General features: G+C 40.9%; 1 protein-coding gene across 1 annotated transcript in view; it reads left to right on the top strand.

Annotated features, from left to right (window-relative positions):
* The window catches only part of LOC137588378 (caskin-2-like), a 53,513-nt gene that overhangs the window by 12,728 nt on the left and 18,464 nt on the right, over positions 1-22,321 (top strand). The window contains 4 exon segments of the mRNA XM_068305434.1: positions 14,327-14,378; positions 19,732-19,829; positions 20,558-20,703; positions 21,145-21,240. Of these exon segments, the coding sequence (XP_068161535.1) occupies positions 14,327-14,378; positions 19,732-19,829; positions 20,558-20,703; positions 21,145-21,240 (392 nt within the window).

Raw genomic sequence — 22,321 nt, 5'->3', positions numbered from 1 at the left:
AAACGCTGTCGTGTGGACCCGAGTCGTCTTCGATGCGTTTTCAAAAAGTTGCGTTTTCAAAAAAATCTGTCATCGTGTGGATGGGGCCTGAGGCCATGTCCACACGTGGCCGGATCTTTCTAAAACGCAACTTTTTTCACCCCGCATAGAAAAAAAATGTGCGTTCACATGTCAGCGTTTTCAAAAAAATCTCTGTCCTCACGTAACCGCATAAGTGCATTGATCAACATGATAATAAGCAAACGACAGGAGATAGGAAATTGGAAATTCACGTCGTTCCTCCAGGAGGACGACCTCCATCACAGAGTTCTCCCACCAGCAGGCGGCGCATCCCAGTCTGACCAAGAACTGTTGTTGGTATCTTAGGCGCAGAACGTGAATGAATGAATGAATGAATGAATGAATGAATGAATGAATAAATAAATATCAAGGCAGTCAGAGAGTGCAACATCCCTCAACACCCCTGAATTCAAATTTTTACCCTGACCTACTTTCTTAATGGTCCCAGCAATGAATTCTATATTGTACTATTGAGTATTTGGCTTTTCAGCAAAGGTGAATGTCATCAAAATATTTTTGTGCCTCTGGCTTCCTGAAAATATTGCTTTTTGTTTTGTGATTATATCTCATCAGCTATCCTGAGATATGTGCAAAAAATGTACAAAAGTTGAAATTTGACCTTGACCCAGTTTTTTCAAGGTTAAGGTCATCATCTCATTTTCATCCCCTTTGCCGCCCGAGTAACATGCTTTTGTTTCCCCTTTCTATCTGCAACGGTTGTGAAAATATTTGGTGGACGGACGGACAAATACACAAACACTGACAATTACAATACACCACTGCTTTGCGGGATGTAAATACTATATATACGTAAACTTTATGACTCCTAAAGAAAGAAAGAGATGAATAAATATTCACCTGTCAAGAATCCAAGAATTATCAACGCGTCTTTGACGTGGAGCTGTTGTACGTCAGAAAATAGCCAGTTTCAACTGCGTCCATTCTGTGTGTACTGTATATGTAGAGACGGGTCACACACACTAACATCACAGCAGTTTTCGTTGCAGGGACATGAAAACTGGTCACTGGTTACTGGTTGGTAAGCAGTGGCTTTCGAGGGAATGCTGCTGTAATGGAAATGCAATCTCCAATTCAAACTGAATGAAGCCGATATAAATGGAAACACCACACATGTTATTACAACTGCAGTGTGTTGTTATTTGCTGCTCTCAAGACAATGTTTTTTTCATGTTCACTATCCAGTTGAGAAGAAATAATTTCATACATGACCTTTGCTAGATTTTAATATATGAGTAGGATTTAAGTTCAGCTAAATATAGAGCTAAATATTCCTGTATGGAAAAAAAATCTTCTAATTCTTGGACAATAGCCTGTGTGTTAACTACGATACAGTATGTACCACAATAGTGCAAAACTATAAATATATGATAAATATGAAGAAATTCCTTTTCCCTTAAGGCCCATATTTTTCGCTCGTATCTGGTATGACTCAACCAGATGAAGGAATCCTGCATTTGAATTGAGGAGGGAGTGCTGCAGTGAGTTGGGTGAGAAGAGTAAACAGATGATTTGGTATGTAAAGTGTTTTGTCCCTAAGGTGCAGGGTTGAGACATTCAGCGTGGAACCTGCAGAAGTGTTCACGCCTTTTTAAAAAAAATCTCGTGTTGCTTGGGAGCATACAGATGTAGCAACGCTGACTCCCTTGCACAAACTAAATTACAGACAACACCAGAGATCATCTGTTTAATTTCCACATTAGCTCACTGAATACTGAGTGTGTCTGACCTAGTTGTCAGCAGCACCGCGGGAGTTCGCTCTCTACATTTTTAACAATGAGCCACATTTACTGGATAATACAATCTTGCAGCTGTTTTGATGTGAAGCTTTTTTTTTCCCTCAAGACCCAGTTCTAGCATGTATTCAGATAGCAAGCGATGCAGTGGTGGAGTCATTGATTAGGAATTTATGATGCTGAATTGTGTCACTTTACAAAGTTGGTGTATGTGTATGCCCTTGGGTGTGTGGTGTGCTCTGTTTATATTGTTCTTTCTTTCCTCTGCAGCTTTCTAAGTGCAGCTGCATCAACACTACCTGTGCACAGGCTACCATACATTTTTACTTGTCTATTGAGCTTGAGCATATTGTCATGGTTGCACAGACACGCAGAGCAGCAAAATAGTTCTCATTAGCTTGCTGTACAAGCAAAGATAAATCTAAAGGTGTTCTGTAGCAGGTAGTGCTATAACAGGAAACCCTTTGGCGGGTGCTCAGTCATCTATTTAAAGGCTGCTGCTGATGTTGCCTTCAGGTGTGTTTGTCTCAGCAGGTTGTCTCCATTCAGCCAGCGGCATTACATTCATCACAAATCAGGTCTGGTTTTCTGACTTAGCAGGATCATAGCTAATTACACCTGTCAATCTCTCCTCAGCACCTTTGAGTCTGTGACATTTCAGTGAAGTTCAAATTCAACTTTAGAACGAACAGAGACGTCGTTTAGCTTTACGTCACAGAAGGGTAAAGATAACCTGAAATCATATCAGAACAAATTCTAATTTTTTTTTAACTATGTAGAACCATAGACATCTTACACTGATTATTTATTAACACGACAACATCAATTCAAATCCAGTTTCTTTATTTGTTTGGTTCAAACAGATGACTGATTTTCTTTACTCTTTTTTTTTTTGGTTTGTTTTTGTTGATTCCATTTTAAGGTTTCATTTTAATGTAATCACAATTGTCTACCAGGTAGATATAACAGACTCTTCACGATCTTCTGGTATCCCTGTGGAACATAGCATTGATTCAGACATTTGCTTTCCGGTCAATATAAAAATACATAACGGGCCTGGGGAAGCGTAAAAAAAGAACACTATAATTTCTGATTCAGTGTTGTCCTGTGTAGTTTAAGTTTATGATTGAGAGAAACTCAACAAAAAACAGAATTGTGTGACAAATTAAAGAAATACATTCAGATGTGACTGCATTGCACTTCTCAGTGTGGCTGGTCTGCTGTTAACAAAGCACACTGTACCGTAATTTGTGTAGTCACAGTTGGAGCTGTAGCGCATCTGGACAAATATGTTTATACAAAGGAAGGCATAATGTAGGAAGGAATAATGTAAGTCTGAAGAATTTAAAAGAGCGAATAAAGTTTGAAGAGATTACTTAATTCCCGGCAACTCCCAGAACTCACTTGAACAGATTACTTTTTTAGGGCAGAGTGGGACAGATTAGCAACCACTTTAAATTACACGATAGAGCATAGACATCAGACTTCATTAAAAATAAAACAAACTTATGAAAAATAGCAGATCCCTTATTTGTCTATCGTTTGCCAGTATCACAGTTAATGGTAAGACAGTTCATCCAACAGTGACCCAACACCCTGCCCCTGAGGACATACTCTGTGGGGTTACCCCAGTCCAATGACATGAAAAAGGTACATGACACTTGGAGGAAAGAACAATAAAATAAGGTTCACACCTGGGGAAAAGGTCAGCAAAGGACTTCACGTTGCATGAAATAAGGAGCCAGATGTTTTAAAAGTACAAGTACAGACAAATGTCTGCCAGGTGTCAGCATTTAAAATTGTTATGCCAGCAACGTGTGTGAGTGTAGGACAGGCAGATGCATCCAAATAGGAATGTCAGTGTTTCAACAGTGACAATTCTTTTCATTGTGTCCTAAAGACATTACTAATGAAAATAATTTACTAAGCAAAGGAATCTCAGCTGTTGTGTGTGTTTCATAATGGATTTAAGATTAAACTGCAGTCCTGACTGATGGTTAATGATGGGTTATTCTTTTCAACTAAAGCATGGTTGACTTTTGCATTAATTAGGGCAGTGTGCAGGTCAAAAAATTACACCATTGATGTTAATTTTGAACACTTGGACTGATTAAATAAAATTTGAAGATTCATTTTGATCATTTTAATATGTAAAAGACAAAGTTGCTCAACGTTCTGTTATTTGGCAACTTATTGTTTTATCACTTCACTGTAAGGGAAGCATCAGTATTTCACTGAAATACTTGAAATGACAGAATGAACTTCTATGTAATTTATGTATGTAGAGAAATAACAATAACTAAATAACAATTTCTCTTGACCTATTACAATTTCAGGTCCTGTCACCTTCCAAATCTCAGCCAACCTTTGCTTGTATCTTGCTTTTAGTGCATCTCCTCATCATCTGTAAGAGGACCCCCGCATCCCGTTCTTAACTAAATTTTCAGCTGACAATTGATGGATTATAAAGATGTAGCTCTTTTCTGCTATTAAACATTTTCTACCCTTAATAATTTATTGGTAACATAAACATGTTGATGGCAGGGTGTGTTGTGTGCAGAGAGGAGTAAATACCTGCTCATGTTTGAGGTGGGCCAGCTTGAGAAGGGCCGGCCCAGCCTTGTCTTAGTGGTTTGTGAGACTGTATTTGTTGTCTCAGTAATCGTTGCAGTCAGATGGATGTGTTCCTCACATAATTGTTTCCCTTCATGAAGTCCCTTCATTGCTTCTCGCCACAGATGAATGAAGCCCTTAAATTACTCCCCCAGTAGTCTGGTCTTGCCTCAGACGACCCGCTGTGGTTGAAGTGTTTGTATGCTGGCTACCTTTACCTCATTGCGCTGTGGGGCCTCATCCCAACCCGTAGCCCCCGCATCAAGGGCCCTGTTTTCCTTTTGTTAGTGAGAACAAGTGTGGGTGAAGTGGGTTGGAGTTCTCTTTGGAGTATTTTTCAGACTTGAACAGTAAAAAAGTTTTTTTATACATGAATTGGTGATTTAAGCTTGCTGTTCAAGCCAAAGCAACACACACCAGCAGACTTGACGGAGACAGTCACAAGTAAGCCAGTTTTTTTTTTTTTGTCTTTTATTTCTTTCTTACATCACCCAGATTTTCTACTTGTTTGCTGTTCCAATACTTGTCTGTTCTTGCTGCAAGAGGTTTAGTCTTGTGCATGTTTTTCACTTGATAAAACCTTCCATCTTTCTCTCACCGAGTCCTCCTTCTGCCTTTATTTCCCTGTTCTTTTGAATGCAATTCTGCTTCCCACATCAAAACATTTCCACTCCCTCCTTCTGTCCAGGGTGTTTCAGGTGACGAAGATACAGAGGGAGCATAGCAACTGTAATCCAGAGCACTGATTGTGCATTTGTTCAGGTTTCAACACAGCAATGCTTTGTTTCTTTGGTTTATGTGTGGTAACAACAGAGGGAAACCTCATCAACAACAGCTCTTCAGAGTTTAACGTTCAGTAATTTTTGTTTCTTTCAGCAGGGAGCAAAGCCTATAATTTCCTTGTCTTTGCAAAGTAGCACTATGTTTGAGACTTTCTTCACATCTGTTTGCACCAGTAGAGGGAAGAGTCAACATCCTGGTAATTTAATTGATCTTGTTGTCAGACGGAACCCCTACTATGTTTGTGCAAATAGGGAAGGAGGTAGGGGATAAAGAGCACAAGAGAGAAAGGGGATTTGACAGCTTTTCTAGAGAGACATGAATGAGTAGGATAGCATGGTGGGTGTGCTATGCGAGGAATGCTGGCTCATGTTGTAACTAGAACTCCCGAAAGGCCCTATTCTTTCCATACAGCTAGGAAAGTTTAGACCCTTCTTTGGAAAGCCGCCTAATGCCCCACCCTCGGTGTGTCTCATTACCAATATGCCCTCATGAGCTGTCTGACACTCGTTTTCATGCATGTGAGTCAGCATAAGTTTTATGACTGAACATCAATATTCATTTAGAAAGAACTGCTGTAAAATGATTTTTAGCTGTACCCTGTGTCAGCAGCTTCAGTGAGGGGGGTCCTCCAACTTTGTTCAGGTGTGAATGTGTGTTTCTGGAAAGGAAGACTCTAGATCACACAGACCTGAGATGGTCTTCATTTGGTGTTTCATGCTATAGTATCATACATTTGTGAACGCACGAAGCCAGTTTATCTTGGTCTCAGCCTTATTTATTATTTAAGAAATGAGTTATGGTATAGTACAGTGTATACAGAGTTAATTTTACCTCAAGAAAGTAGTGCATCCGTGGGATGGGCTTCATGAAAAATTTGTGCATCCCAAAATGATATTTATGCATCCCCAGGAGTAATAACTGAATATACGGAAGAATCTTAAGGATTGAGTGTTGCCAATAGTACAATATAAAAACTAAATGTTAATTTAAATGATTTGACTAAAAACATCATAACTGTTTAAGTTAAAAAAGAGCAAAAATATATATTAGCTGTATCAAAATTTTAAAGCCTGGCAGTTTCTTTGTTGTACTTTTTCTTTTCACTCAATCGGTTTGTTTTTTTGCCTTTAATTCATATACTGTTGTCTCCTGTGAACACTGCACCAAGCGGACAGAGCCTTCTCAACTCCAATTTCAGTAATATCTGTCTCTTTTTCTTCATTAACTTTTGCTTGTTTTTTATGCAAAAAGGCACTCATTGTCACTTTCTTTTTCTGCAGCTTTTTCATCTTTTTCAGAGGCAATCAAAACATAACCTAAATTTCCAGGTTCGAAATTTAAGTGGAGACATGGAAAGATTTAATTTTTCTTTGTTGAATGGAAGTGCATTTAAAGCTTGCATCCCAGGGACGCACGCTGTGTGACGATTGTGCTTCCCTGTTAAAAAATGTGCGTCAAAGATGCGAGGACACACGCAAACGAGAACACTGTGTATATATACATAGAGCATAGATGCTTGTAGGTAAATCTAAATATAAGGGCATACGAGATTTGCTCATAAGGATTCATTCAAATTATAAATTCACCAAATTTTAATCCTACTTATGAATGTTTCCATAGTACCACCAGCAGACGATTTGAGAAGGGGCTGGGGGCGTGGAAGGGAAGATTATGAGTCATTAGGGTGTTCATTATTATACTAGCTTTGAATAGTGTGGTGCTTAGCAGCCAGCTGACATACAATGAGTCAGAGCTGGGTCAGAGCTGGGTTCTTTGCCGAATCAAGGTTGGCGGTAGTGACTGACGGCACTAGCTGTGTGACGAAAGTATTTTTTCCTCCTGGCACTGCTGCCAGCACAGTAGTGTTACTATCAACAACTGTCCCCCTAAAACTTTCCCTTCCCCTGCGGGTAGCAAGCAACCTGAATGGTGATTCTTTATAAATACTGGTCAGAATTCCCACTAGGTTACATTTTATTTTTAATTAAGTACCACCATCATTCAAAAAGATCAATTTTATTGTGTTGAATATTACAATAAGTTTTCGTTTAGTCAGCTTTCTTTGTTTTCATTTTATGTTTGAATAAAAGTACTTTATTATTTTGTAAATATTGGCTATGGGAAGAGGTCACCGGATTTTTGGGCTGTTGCCCAGTTTTAATTCCACAGTCCACCCACCCTAATAAAGCTGGCTAAATCCGTCAATGCCATTAACTAATGAAAATGGTCTTCTTCTTTTCCTTTGGGCTTTTCCCTTCAGGGGTCGCCACAGTGAATCAGTTGCCTCCATCTAACCCTGTCGTCTGCATCCTCTTCTCTCACACCAACTACCTTCATGTCCTCTTTCACTAACATCCATAAACCTCCTCTTTGGTCTTCCTCTAGGCCTCCTGCCTGGCAGTTCAAAAGTCAGCATCCTTCTACCAATATATTCGCTATCTCTCCTCTGGACACATCCAAACCATCTCAGTCTGGCCTCTCTGACTTTGTCTCCAAAACCTTTAACATGTGCTGACCCTCTGATGTACTCATTCCTGATCCTATCCTTCCTGGTCACTCCCAAAGATAACCTCAGTATCTTCATTTCTGCTACCTCCAGCTCTGTCTCCTGTCTTTTCCTCAGTGACACTGTCTCTATACCAAACAACATCGCTAGTCGCACCACAGTTTTGTACACCTTTCCTTTCATTTTAGCTGAAACTCTTCAATCACACATCACACCAGACACTTTCCTCCACCCGTTCCATCCTGCCTATACACGCTTCTTCACCTCTTTTCCAAACTCTCCATTGCTCTGGACTGTTGACCCTTAGCACTGAAAATCCTCAACCTTCTTGATCTCTTCCACTTGGGTCCCTCTCATTCACACACATGTACTCTATCTTACTGTGGCTAACCTGCATTCCTCTCCTTTCCAGGACAAACCTCCACCCCTCTAGCTTCTTCTCCACCTGTTCCCTGCTCTCACTGTCGATCACAATGTCATCTGCAAACATCATAGTCCATGGAGATTCCTGTCTAACCTCGTCTGTCAGCCTGTCCATCACCATAGCGAACAAGAAGGGGCTCAGAGCTGATCCCTGATGCAGTCTCACCTCCACCTTGAACTCCTCTGTCACACCTACAGCACACCTCACCACTGTCTTACAGTCCTCATACATGTCCTGCACCGCTCTAACGTACTTCTCTGCCACTCCAGACTTCCTCATACAATACCACAGTTCCTCTCTGGGCACCCTGTCATAAGCTTTCTCCAGATCTACAAAAACACAATGCAGCTCCGTTTGGCCTTCTCTGTGCTTCTCTATAAACATCCTCAAAGCAAATACTACATGTGTAGTACTCTTTTTTGACATGAAATCATACTGCTGCTCACAAATGCTCCCTTCTGCCCTTAGTTTAGCTTCCACTACTCTTTCCCATAATTTCATTGTATGGCTCATCCGCTTTATTCTTCTGTAGTTGCCACAGCTCTGCACATCTCCCTTGTTCTTAAAAATGGGCACCAGCACACTTCTCTTCCATTCCTCAGGCATCTTCTCACTATCTAAGATCCTGTTGAACAACCCAGTCAGAAACTCTACTGCCACCTCTACTAGACACTTCCAAACCTCTACAGGTATATCATCAGGACCGACTGCATTTCCACTCTTCATCCTCTTCAGTGCCCTCCTCACTTCATCCTGACTAATCTTTGCTACTTCTTGGTCCACAACAGCCACCTCTTCTAGTCTTTGTTCTCTCTCATTTTCCACGTTCATCAACTCTTCAAAGTACTCTTTCCATCTTCCCATCATGCAACTGACCCCTGTCAATAGGTTTCCACCCCTATCCTTAATCACCCTAACCTGCTGCACGTCCTTCCCATCTCTATCTCTCTGTCTTGCCAACCTGTATAGATCAGTCTCTCCCTCCTTACTGTCCAATCTAGCATACTAGTCATCATAAGCCCCTTGTTTGGCCATTGCCACCGCTACTTTCAATTTACGCTGCGTCTCCCTGTCTCCTGTCTACTCTCCTCAGTCCTCTCAGTGTCCCACATCTTCTTAGCTAACCTCTTTCTCTGTATACACTCCTGTACCTCCTCATTCCACCTCCAAGTCTCCTTATCTACTTTCCACCAAGTCTCCTTATCTACTTTCCTTCCAGATGACTCACCAAGTACTCTCCTACCTGTCTCCCTGATTACATTAGCTGTAGTTGTCCAGTCATTTGGAAGCACCTCCTTGCCACCCAGAGCCTGTCTTAACCCCTTCCAGAAAGTCATGCAACACTCTTCCTTTTTCAGCTTCCACCATTTCGTCTTCTGCTCTGCCTTTGCCCTCTTCATCTTCCTCACCACTAGAGTCATCCTGCACACCACCATCCTATGCTGTTTGGCTACACTCTCGCCTACCACTACTTTGCAGTCACTGATCTCCTTCAGAGTACACCATCTACACAAGATGTAGTCTACCTGTGCGCTCCTACCTCCACTCTTATAGGTCACCCTATGCTCCTGCCTCTTCTTGAAGAAAGTATTCACTATAGCCATTTCCATCCTTTTTGCAAAGTCAACCACCATCTGTCCTTCTGCGTTCCTCTCCTGGATACCAAACCTGCCCATCACCTCTTCATCACCTCTGTTTCCTTCACCACCATATCCATTGAAGTCTGCACCAATGACAACTCTCTCACTTCTAGGTATGCTCTGCATCACTTCATCAAAGTCCAACCAGAATTTCTCCTTCTCCTCCAGCTCACATCCTACCTGTGGAGCATACCCACTAACAACATTGAACATCACACCTTCTAATTTTTAGCTTCAGACTCATCACTCAATCTGACACTCTTTTTACCTCCAGGACATTCCTAACAAACTCCTCTTTCAAGATAACTCCTACTCCATGTCTCTTCCCACAACTCTTACTTCATTTCTCTTCCATGATAGAACAACTTGAACCCTGCTCCTAAACCCTGCTTCTTGCCTTGCTACCTTTCCACTTGGTCCCCTGGACACACAGTATATCTTCCTTCCTTCTCTGCATCATGTCAACCAACTCTCTAACTTTTCCTGTCATAGTCCCAACATTCAATGTCCCTACTCTCAGTCCTATACTCTTGGAGTTCCCCTTCTCTCTCTTCCTACAAACCCACTTTACTCTTCTCCTTCTTTGACCAACAGTAGTCCAATTTCCACTGGCACCATGTAGGTCAACAGCACCGATGGCGGTCGTTGTTAACCCGGGCCTCGACTGATCCGGTATGGAAGTCATAGGTTTGATTCGCATGTCTGATTTGAAAAAAGTTTTACTTCGGATGCCCTTCCTGACGCAAGCCTCTGTATTTACCCGGGCTTGGGACCGGTACAATAAGACACTGGCTTGTGTCCTCTTGTGGCTACATTAACTAATGAAAATGTTAAGATTTAGATTAAAGAACATTTAAATTTGGAGTTGTTTGCTTTTACTCTCATGCCAGCTGCATACAGTCAGGCCTCTGTTGAGCATGTCTTATCTGAAGAAGTTGTATTTTACTGCAAAAGAAGTGCATTTACTAATCTATACTAACACATTTCATTGGGTGCATTAAAGTGGCACATTAATCTCTTCTTAATTTAAAAGAGAATTCGTAAACCATTTACAAATTATGATAATCTACTTCAAATTACCCCTATCAAAAAGGATATACAGTGCACCCTCGTTCTTTGCGGTTAATGCATTCCAGGAACCACACGCGATTAATGAATTCTGCAATAGAGCAACAAACTATTTATCTTATTATTTACAGTAATTTAAACATTTGTGACCCTTTCCATACTGATATTAAACCACCTTCTATCTGTATGACCTTTTCCCACACTCTTATTGATTGTTTAAAGCACTTTTGTGTGTCACGTAAGTCCAAGACTCACAGAACTGGGCGCACTTCCGGATGCCGTCAGCCAATAGAATGCATGTACGGTATCACGTGACAGCCTACCAAAAATTCGCAATGAGGTGAAGCGTGTTTGTGGGGAAGAGGGGGGATATTTCTTGTGTAAACTGTTTTTAGTATTGTTTTTATGTAAAGCACTTTGGCTTACTCATTTTGTATGAAAAGTGCTTTATAAATGAAGTTTGATTGATTGATTGATTGATTGGTTGGATGTTTTCCTGGATTTTCTGAAGCAAGCATCTATAGCATAGAGTTGTATCGATGGCCATATTGTGCATGTAGGATCCAACTGGCAGAAGATGCTGGCTGCTGTTGGTCTTCTTGTCTATCACTGCCCACCAAGATCCCTGTGTGATCAGCTCCATAGCCAGGATGAATGCCACAGGGGAAATTGTGCAGCCTCCCAAGATGCCGTTCTCCAGATGTTGCCAGGCAGTGGCTTCATTCTCAGATTTTACACAGAATTGGAGATCCTGAAAGTAGTTTTTAACCGAGTCTGAGATGTTGATTGGTACACCGAAGTAGTTGAAGGTTGTCCACAAACTCTTGTGACTGACAGACCCATAGGCATTGGCAAGGACTAGCACTTTAGGTCTTTCCGTTCTTCAAATAATTTCCCTTATGGGGGATTTATAAACTTTCATTTCATCTCCTTCAATTTCATTTCATTTTCATTTAACTCCCTTCTGTCAGGCCACTTTCATCAGTTTACAGAAGTATTTCAGCACTCTGGGGTGTTCTTATGGAACCTATATGGGATACGTTTGTCCCACATTTCTCAGCACTATAGTTATAAATGATGGACCCTATTATCTCCTGTTTTCACTCAACAGGGCCCCTTTGTTGTTCTAGTGGAAGGACAAGATCTGAATTAATGGTCTCCCACTTTGTCTTCAGACTGTATTTTTACAACAGGACTGAGGTTTCCTTCCATCCATCTTCCTTTCTGTTGCTGGCAGCAGGTGGTTAGATGTTAGACTGGGGGCTGGTGTTGGCTGTGGCTGGCTGCCCTCTGGGTTGGAGACGGCTGTGGGGTATTGCAGGCTTGGCTCTTCTGGCTCTTGGGCACTGTTTTTGGCTGTCGATCTCGGTGTTAGTCTGCTGCTGGCTGGGCTCTGGACTGGAGACTCCTGTAGGGTCTATGTGATGCTGGGCTTCTTCTGAGGGGCTGGTACCCTGTGGAAAGTGGGGGCTGGCCTACCTCCAGGCTTCATTGGACTGATTTGGCTGACTTCTTAGGAAGTAATGGCCAATGCAAGACCCCTTGCTGAGCTCGTTGGGGGCGTTTCTTTAAGCTTTGGTAGATTTTAAGGCCCCTTGCCGTTGTTAGTTTTGACCAGCCACAGATGCACTTCTGCAGCTCCTGTCCTGCCAGTGTTGATGGTCCATTGGTGCTGGTTGATGTATTCGTTGTCAGCATCGTTCCATGTTCTGTCACCGTTCATGATAGTCATCACAAATTCACATCACAAACCCACTCTTGCAGACCCTGGGGGTATTTTTTCTCTTGACGTTTTTCGTAACAGTGATGAGTGGCTCCAGGAACACACAGTACAGTGATAAAAACATAATTAAAATTTAATGAAATAATTAAAAACAAATGAAATGTACCAGGCACTTCATTCTTTTTTACTTACAGTTTTCAGCAGTTATCAAAGTGAAAAGTGAACCATGGCAGCAACTGGGGCTAAAAGGATTCTTCAAATATTTTCACTTGGCATTGATAGTGTTTCATGCAACATTTAATATTTTGATATTAATATTTAATATTTTGAGACAAAAGATTTCTGATTTTCCTGAGCTGTTGGCCATAATTATTGAAAAATAAAACAAAGAAAGGTGTTGAGTACAGTGTGCATTCGCACATCAAAACTCGCTTCACCTCATCATGGATTTTTGGTAGGCAGTCACGTGATACCATACGCGCATTCTATTTGCTGACGGCATCCGGAAGTGCGCTCGGTCCCGTGAGTCTCGGACTTAGGTGAGACAGAAAAGTGTTTTAAACAGTCGATAAGAGTGTGGGAAAAGGTAATACAGATAGAAAGTGGTTTAATATCAGTATGGGGAGGGTTCATAAATGTTTAAATTACAGTAAATATTAATCTGAACATCTCATTAATTCATTCTACACACACACACACACACACACACACACACACACACACACACACACACACACACACACACACACACACACACACACACACACACACACACACACACACACACACACACACACACACACACAGTTATGTGATTTTCCTCACCTAAGTAGGAAGAAGCAGTGATGGATGGTTGTGTTTTCAGTGGCTTTGGCGGTCCCTGTGTGGATGCTAGAAGACACTCCAGTCTTTACTCTAGATCTTCGAGAATATTTAGCGTTGTGAGAAGAATTTCCAACTGTCATGAAAAGCAGGAGATGGACACATGAGATGAAGATACATATGTTATTTTAAGGCTTCTATTCACAGGGTTAGAGAGTTGAGATGATGGTCAGATATGACTGAAGTCAGATGTTACTCAAAGAAGAGCCCTGTGCGTCTTCTTTGAGTGTAGAAGAGATGCTGTTGTAAAAATCAGGGATTTGAATTTGTTCTCAGGCAATCTAGGACAACTTTATAGGATTCTCTTGAGCTCACAATGTTTCTGCTCAGATGTGTGTGTGTGTGTGTGTGTGTGTGTGTGTGTGTGTGTGTGTGTGTCTGTGTCTGTGTCTGTTTGTGTGTCTGTGTGTGTAAATGGATGCAGAGACAGAGAGTCGACTAAAGTACGTGGAAAAAATAAAAACTTGTCTCGTCTTGCTAACAGATAAACTATTTTTGCTTCAGTAGAAAATAAATTCTTTACAGTGGCATGCATGTGTTTTATGGGTGTCACTGTGAATTCCAAACAGCTGTGATAAGACATCGGTGTAAATGAGGTGGAATGATGAGTGATTCTGCGAGGCAGAATCATTTGGCTGCCATGACGATGTCAGACATGTTGAGCGGGGCAGAGAGAGAAGGGTGAGGCAGCAGGAGGTATGGAACGCTCCCCATTCTGTCAGGGCTGTCAGGTTCTTTGAGGCAGAAGTACAGGAAAGAAAAACATTTTGAAAACACAGACAGATTCCTACACTTACGAAGCTGTGAAAAGACAAATATGTCACATAACACTCATGGTCTTTTTCCATACCCTCCCTCTCTATCTTCTTCCAGAGTTACTGGGCTCCACCAAGAGACTCAACATCAACTACCAAGACTCAGACGGGTAAGAGAGTGTGTTTACGTGCTGTGTGTCAACCTAGGACATGAGTATGGGTCAAAGGAAAGCAATGAAAGAGTCACTGTGTCTTGATTGTCATACAAGTTGAACAAATGCCCTCTGTTTGTCTTGACTAATAGACGTGACTCATAACCATGTCACCAGCATGTTCTGACTTATTTTGGCCTTTCAGCCTTTAGAAATATAGAAAAATACAGCACATAAAGCAAGTTAAAAGCAAGAATTTATCTTTCATATAATACAATTCAGGAGGTTTGAGGAAATGAAATTCAACATTTCAATGAGGCTGTGTGTGACACATGTCTGTTTTTTCAACCAACCTGTTTTAGTATTTAAGAATTACCAGCAATGATAGACCACATCGAATCAGGTCTCAACAATAGTATGAAGGTTAAGGTTGCAGCTCTACTTATATAGTATTCTGTATAATAAAAACACTGTGAATATATTGTTCTGGTGAGCAGTGGATGTAATATTTTGTATTTGACAGTGCTTGAAGCCCTGAAACCTCAGTAACGGTTGTTATGATGGACAGACTCTCTTCTATTGCAAGATACATATGTTTTACACTTGTCAAGGGATTAGAACTACTTAAAGACAGATAACTTGTAAATGCCAAGAAAAAAAATCAATGGGAGTTTTAAACACTAGTATTCAACAATGTGCCATGTTTTCTGCAGCTTTCTCAGCAGCAGTTCAGAAGTTTATCACATGCTTCCAAATAGGCTGGATCAGACTTAGCAACTAGCTTAGCCGGTTGAAAGTGTATTTATTTAAAACTCCAGAGGAATATTTTAAGATTAATTCAGCGTAAAAATCCATCAGATCCATAAAGTTCAAAAAAGATTCCAAGTACCGACACAGGCAAAATTATGAGAGAAAAAGTCAAGGGAGTGTGAACCACGGTTGTACCTTGTTTTCTCAAAGTGTAACCATCAGCCAACATATTTTAGTGAGTAATGTGGTAAACACCAAACTGTAAATAATTTCTTTTCAAAAGTGTGAGAACATGACATAGTAACACCAATGGTTTAATCCACATAAGCAATAAAGCAGCAAAAAAAAAAAAAAAAAGTAAATAGAAACAATGTAATGTACATCACTATTATAAAGTTAATTGACATGAACAGTAATCTTGATGGCAGATAACTTGCAAAAAAATGTCAAAATGGTTTTTGCTAGGCCTATGTAAGCATACTTAATGTTTTAATCCATGTTAGAGTGACATTTTAACATTGAAATAATTGTAGGACTTTTCCATACACATCCTCTATACCTTTCAATACTATCCCAGTAATGTTAAGTAACATTAATAATGAGGTTAACCAATAAATATTTGTTAAATAAGAAAACTTACAAAATTGTCAGATCTAAAACAAAGCGAGATTCAGCCAGTTTGATTTCATCATTCAGCGTTTTATTTCTTAATGCTGAATTGATTCTTTTGAACCTTTTAAATCCAGTTAACATTATTTACTAACTTCCTCACCATTCTCCATATTATGTCAATAGAAATATACATGTATGTATTTCTCATTTGTCATGCAGTATTACAATTGCAGTATTACAAGTTGTGTCCTTTCCCTAGCAAATTAACCTGTATGAGACCCCCCCCCCCTGACTATTAAACACAAGGTTTAAGGTGTAACCAATCTCTGAAGCAGCCTGTGCAAATCATTTGAAACCAGTTCTGATTGGCTTGTCTCTCATGAACTGCCTGAGCCCAATTTTGACTTGACTTGCCACCATCTGCTCATAAATGGTGATTTCCCTGTCTGGCCGGAAGACACATTTGCTGGTGTTGACCATCTGGATGTCTAACACTTGAATGTTGGAGAGTCTTTTATTTACTGGTGTGCTTTTCCTCTCTTTTCCCTCATCTCCTCCTTGAAGTTTCAGCGGTGAAGGGGCCACAAAATTGTCTGAAAACCGTCCCAATAGTGTTCTAGGAGGTTTGAAATTGTACAGCCACACATTTCTCCACTTGTCTGCCCTTGACTGAACCTTAATGAGTTCTGAAAACATAATGATGAATAAAAAGACACAAGAATCTTCAACTGAGGGGGAGGCACATTTTTCATTCCTGTGTTTAGAATTATATTTCAGATAGAGGGTAAGGGCTGGCTGATTTTCCTGCCCAGCTCATTATTAAAAAATAAGTTGCAACACTTGGTCAGTAAAAATTTCTGAGTAACCGGTCAGATATTTTCATTATTATGAAATCAGAAAATACACAGAGCCAGCTGTCATTATGCAAATAATAGTGTCTGTGTACAAAGTTGCTGAAAATACCAGAAAACAACAACAACACATATCAAACAATTGATTCAACAAAAAAATCTTGACATTGCTCTGGGCAAATTCAACAGTCTGGGATTATCTGAACAAAAAAAATTTCAGATATTTTAGAATAACAGATTTGCCTTTTTTGTATATATTAATGTCTGTCCATTAATTTGCTAATTTGTTCATTAAGAGCAAAATCCTGTTCCACTAAACAGACTGAGGTCTGATCTGAACTCATATCCATCAAGGCCTCTTCTGCAATCCGCTGTGTGTTTGTGTTAGCCGATACACGCAACGTGTGTGAGTGTTGACAAAGGCCCGCTTCGTGTGTCTACATGCAGGGTCCCTGCAGTGTGTGGGAGGTGATACACAATAGGGGTGTTGAAATTAAACATATCCACATGTCCACCCACCGTGGAGTGTGTGAGGTTACCAGTGATATATGAGACAAGCTGGATGGAGGTTAACCATCTCTTGTCAGTGAGTCAACACCGTGTACTATTGACTGTGTGTGTGTGTGTGTGTGTGTGTGTGTGTGTGTGTGTGTGTGTGTGTGTGTGTGTGAAAGAGAAAGAGAAAGAGAAAGAGAAAGAGAGAGAGGAAAATAAAAGTGTAGAAAGGGTCTTTATTTCAGGATGGACAGGTGCATTGTGGGAGCAGAGTAGATGGGTAGTTTCATGTCTGTGATCGTGTGTGTCTGTGGAATGTACCACTGAGGTCAGAGGAGACATCCGATAGATCTCATCTTCACAGACTAACCCAAAAACTTTTTCTGGACTCACAGTTTCTCAGCTACATTTTTTTTGTCGGCTTTATCAAATAAACTCTGATTTTAGGGATTCTGGAGATAGCATCAGATTCATTGACAAAACCGTATCACCTCATGTAACTTCCAGTTCTACTTGCACTGTTCTGAGCTGTCTTTCAAGAAATTATGTATCTAAGCAATAAGTCACACAGTACGGCTCTAAGTGGTGACACATGTCTAGTACGTAAATCTCAATCAGGTGTCTTGTCTGACTCGTCTCAGTGGGTCTTCTCGAGCTACATTTTTACAGTGTGAAATGATAACCTTAGTAGGACAGAGGTACAGAAAATACGTGTTTCTCAAAATATTTATTTTCACTTACTTGTAAAGTGTTTTACTTGAAGCAGCAAACGCTGTCCATTTTCTGTCCTGTACCTTTGAATATCTCTTCTCCAAACAAATGAGACCTGGTAAAACTTATGAACCACGATATGTTTCAGAGAATAGTACATCCTGAGTGTTGTCCAGAATGTTAACTTGTGCAAAAAGCTAGCCTTCACTGTGGGTAGTGCTGTCGCCACACAGCAAGGTGGTTCCGGGTTCGCGTCCAGCTTTGTACGGAGTTTGCATGTTCCCCTGTTGTCTGCGTGGGTTCCCTCCAGGTTCTCCGGCTTCCCCCCACCTCCAAAAAACATGTGCTTCAGGTTAATTGGCCGGTCCCAGATTGCCCGTAGGTGTGTGTGTGTGCGTCTGTCTCTGTGTGGCTCCGCGGTGCACTGGCGTCGTGCCTGGAGTTTCCCTTGCCTTGCCTCACAACCTCAGTCTGCTGGGATAGGCTGCAGCTCCCCACGACCTGCGACAGCGGATAAAAGCAGTTTGGAAGATGGAATGTCATAGATGGACTTGTCTGAATCATTTCTTTAGCCGAGAACATCAAACAGATGAAACTCTTTTCACCAGTTAGACCAAATTTTGTCCAGTCTTGTTTGGTCGGTAGTTAAATCATCTGAATTTAACCTACCCTGGAAATGTACCCCTTCAGAGTGTGGCGTCTGTACTCAACAGGCCTCTTCACAGTTGTTTGACCTGTGGAATAGTTTCATGGTGATTTGTAGAGGAACATTGACAGAAATAACTTCACACTTCACGTTTCCTTAAGCTTTAAAACACTTGCCATTAGCTGTGTGATCAACATTGAAGGAGATCACACAGCATGTTCATGCAAAGACTTCAACAATTTGTCACCTCAAGTGTGTGCTGTATGTTCTATATATGTGCTGTTATTTTCACAGCTCATAGGCATCACATCAGTTATACTGCTGTGATAAGAAATGATCAGTTTGCGGGGGTTATAAAGCACTGCAGTATTCAGAATTTGTCTAAAATATTCTCACCATTTACTTGATGGAGGATGACGATTTTTATCCACAACTTGTTCTCTGGAGGAATAATGACTTAAGCCAAAAATGTGCTGTTTGGGATCGTATGCAGCCATTTCAAGAGATGAGATCATTTTGCGTCAGTGAGCTCTTCTTCTTCTTCACAGAACGCTGTTTATTCTGAATTTATGAATATTAATTAACAGTGTAGTATCATCAGGGCATTCTCCTCAAAGTGAAGGGAAGGTGTTTCACCAAAGGCAAATTGGTTGTACTCTCATGATGCCTGAGCTTCCTTTAAAAGCTGTGAATTAATAAATAAATATGAGGAAAGTTCTGTAGCTATTTTTATAGTTGTTTACGATCTGTCTGAGAATGAATTGAAACTGCATAGTGCAGTCCTTTTCCCCACACGTACTCTGGCATCTGTTGTGAAAACTGCAAGTTTTCTTTTTCATACACATCTAAGGTGTTTATTGCAATTGGTGCTAAAGAGCTCCCACATTGACAAAGACTGCCTGAGGCAATGCAAAGTCACATGACAGCCCTCTGTGCTGTTGTTTGTTGTTTTATCCCCACGTGTTCCAACTCGTATTCCGTTCTTCCACCAAGATGGTCAACACTGGAACTTCTTTTTTTTTTTTTCTCACCCCAAGTAAAAGCAAAAATTTCTGCCTCTGTGGAATATGGACTCGGCAGACCCCCCAAAGGCAAACATACGTCTCATCTCTGAAGCTTTGATGGACTATCACACACTCATGCATATTTGGACTCAGAGGAATTTAATGTGAGGCTTGAGATTTTAAAAGGCGCTCACCTCATGTAGAGTCATCACTGTGACACAGACCGTGTTGTGTGTCCTAGCTCCAATCATACGCTCCTTGACCCTCCTGCCAATGTTTCCTCTTTTCCGTTTCCTCCCCAGCTTCTCGGCTCTGCACCACGCCGCTCTGACGGGCACCACGGAGCTGCTGTCGCTGCTGCTGGAGGCTCAGGCCACGGTGGATATTAAAGACATTAACGGTATCACGATAATCCAGTGTCACCAGACAAACCCACAACTTTAAAAAAAAAAAATCCAGTCCTGGAAGTCAGTTGGAGTTAAACCGAGCCTGAGACATTTTCCTTACACTCTCAGCTAAAAAATAAGTTTGACCTAAATGAAAAAAAAAGAAAAAAAGATTCACTTTGAAGTTGGTCTCTCATGCAGTGATAGAACTGCCACAGCAAATATCTTCCGACTTTAAGCGGAACAGTTCCAGTGTAGCACAATTTGTACGCCGGTTTCAGCAGCGGCGACCAGAGGCCTGCCACGCTCAAAACAGAGTGTGAAATGCCTCTGGGGTCAGCTGTGGGTATCTTGAGGGCTGTTTGGGAAGCTGAATTTGTCTTTTGGTGCTCCACCAGCTTGTCAGTTTGAAATTCAGTGTCTCACGTATACTTAATGGTATGCGCAGGTGGGACTGTGCAGTGCATCGTCTAACATGCCATGGATTACTCTGGATTCACTAAAAAGATAGAAGAACTAGTCCATTTGGAGTACATTGGAGGCACTTCTGTTAATACTTTAAAGACTGTTGAGATAACCCTTTGTCTTTATTGATCAGAGTTATATTCTTTAAGTTGTATATTCTTAGTCAGAATCACAGAAGATACTACACAGTCCTCCCCGTCACTAATAAATAGAATTTGACATGTAAAATCAGTCGTGTCTCTTCAATACACAAGTAGTGTTTCCTCCTCGTCTCCAGGCATGCGTCCCCTCCACTACGCAGCGTGGCAGGGAAAAACAGACTCCGTCTTAATGTTACTGAGAGCTGGAGCGTCAATCAACTCCTTCTCCCACGATGGACAGATCCCGTTACATCTCTCTGCTCAGTATGGACACTTTGAGGTGGTGAGTGTGAACACACACACACAGACACACACACACACACACACACACATACGGATACTTCAGCAGCCAAAGGCAAGTAATCAAGTCCTCCTGTCTCACTGAAATCTACCCCTAATATGTGTCGGTGAATATCGTCCAACAACAATAGCAGTATTTTCATGACACATTCTTTTAAACGCGTCCAGAGGTGGTGAACGTTCACATTCCTTCCACTGATCTTCACCTGTTGGAATCGTGTCTGAATGCACAGAAACATTTGTCATGGTCTCTCACACACCTCAGCTTCTCATAGAAAACACATCAAACCGAAAAACAAACACTAAACTAAACAGAGACCTCGTCACGGCTACCGCATGCTGCTCTCCTCTGTGTAAAGACTAAACACCAGCAGATGTCCTAAAGTGTTGGGATGACTGTGTGACTCTGAACCTTTTCTCTCAGTCTGAGATGTTGCTGCAGCACCAGTCCAACCCCTGCCTGATGAACAAGGCCAAGAAGACCCCTCTAGACCTGGCTTGTGAGTTTGGCAGACTGAAGGTATATAAATAAATGATGTACTTTTCATCTATGCATGCATGTAAGCACTATATCTATGGATACTGAGCAACATCAAGTATTATCCACCTTTTTTACACAATTTCCTCTGGGATTTGAATCTATCTGTTTGTCTATATGTGTCTAAAATTATATACGTTGATGTTATTTATTTAATTCATTGGCTGCCAAGTGTTTTTTATTAATTGATCTCTGGACATTTATCATTGTTTTCTTTTTGTTCTTGACCGATCACAAGACGCTTCGCTCAGAGTGACACCGTATTCGTTCGGGGTTGACCTCTGATATACGCAAAATTTCTTGTATCATAAGCTGCTGCAACTTCTCCATCTTCCTTCGATTCCCCATCCTCTGTCCGTAACTGGATCAGTTGTCATGATGCTAAATTCAATGGTTAGAAGCCTGATTTTCACTGACGAGCTCCTCCAGACCGTCCGCCAGCCCCACCCTGTTCAAAAACGTCATTGGCTGCAGGTTCAGTGATGATATATAACCAAAATGAGATCAGCTGACTAATTAAATATTCAGATTGACCAGTTTTATCCATTAATGGAGATTTTTTCCCCTGATGGCACCAGCATATATCAAGATGACAATGCTGCTGAGTCAAAATTGTAAAAGCGTGCTTCATATTTTTTTTGCACAGGGTATGTCTGCCACTGATTTCCAATATGAATCCAACTGAGAATCTTTGGGATGTGCTGGAGTATATTTTACATAGTTTCCCCAATTCTCCCAATTTTTAAAAAATAAATGCAAACCTTGATGAAAATATCATAGCATTCTGTAATCCAAACTGAACTTCTGTAATGTTAAAGGCATCTATCAGTGACTTTTATTTTTTCTCTGTTATTGTTGGTACAGAATTAATTCATAATTAGAAGCCTGTTAAATATGCTATCATCTGGTCTGAGTTTGTATTTTAGCTGTTAAAGAATAGAAGGATTTGAGTTGTTTTGGCTGTGGGATCTTAGGAAAACTCCTGTGTAGCCAAACAGCCTATATATTCTATAGTGTATGTAGATCGCTATGTGTGTTATACTAGTACTGCCACAGATTGTCA

The sequence above is a fragment of the Antennarius striatus genome, chromosome 21 (assembly GCF_040054535.1).
Source record: "Antennarius striatus isolate MH-2024 chromosome 21, ASM4005453v1, whole genome shotgun sequence".
Classification (NCBI taxonomy): Eukaryota; Metazoa; Chordata; class Actinopteri; order Lophiiformes; family Antennariidae; genus Antennarius; species Antennarius striatus.
Note: the sequence above shows the minus strand (reverse complement) of the source record. Positions and strands in the feature narration are given on the sequence as shown.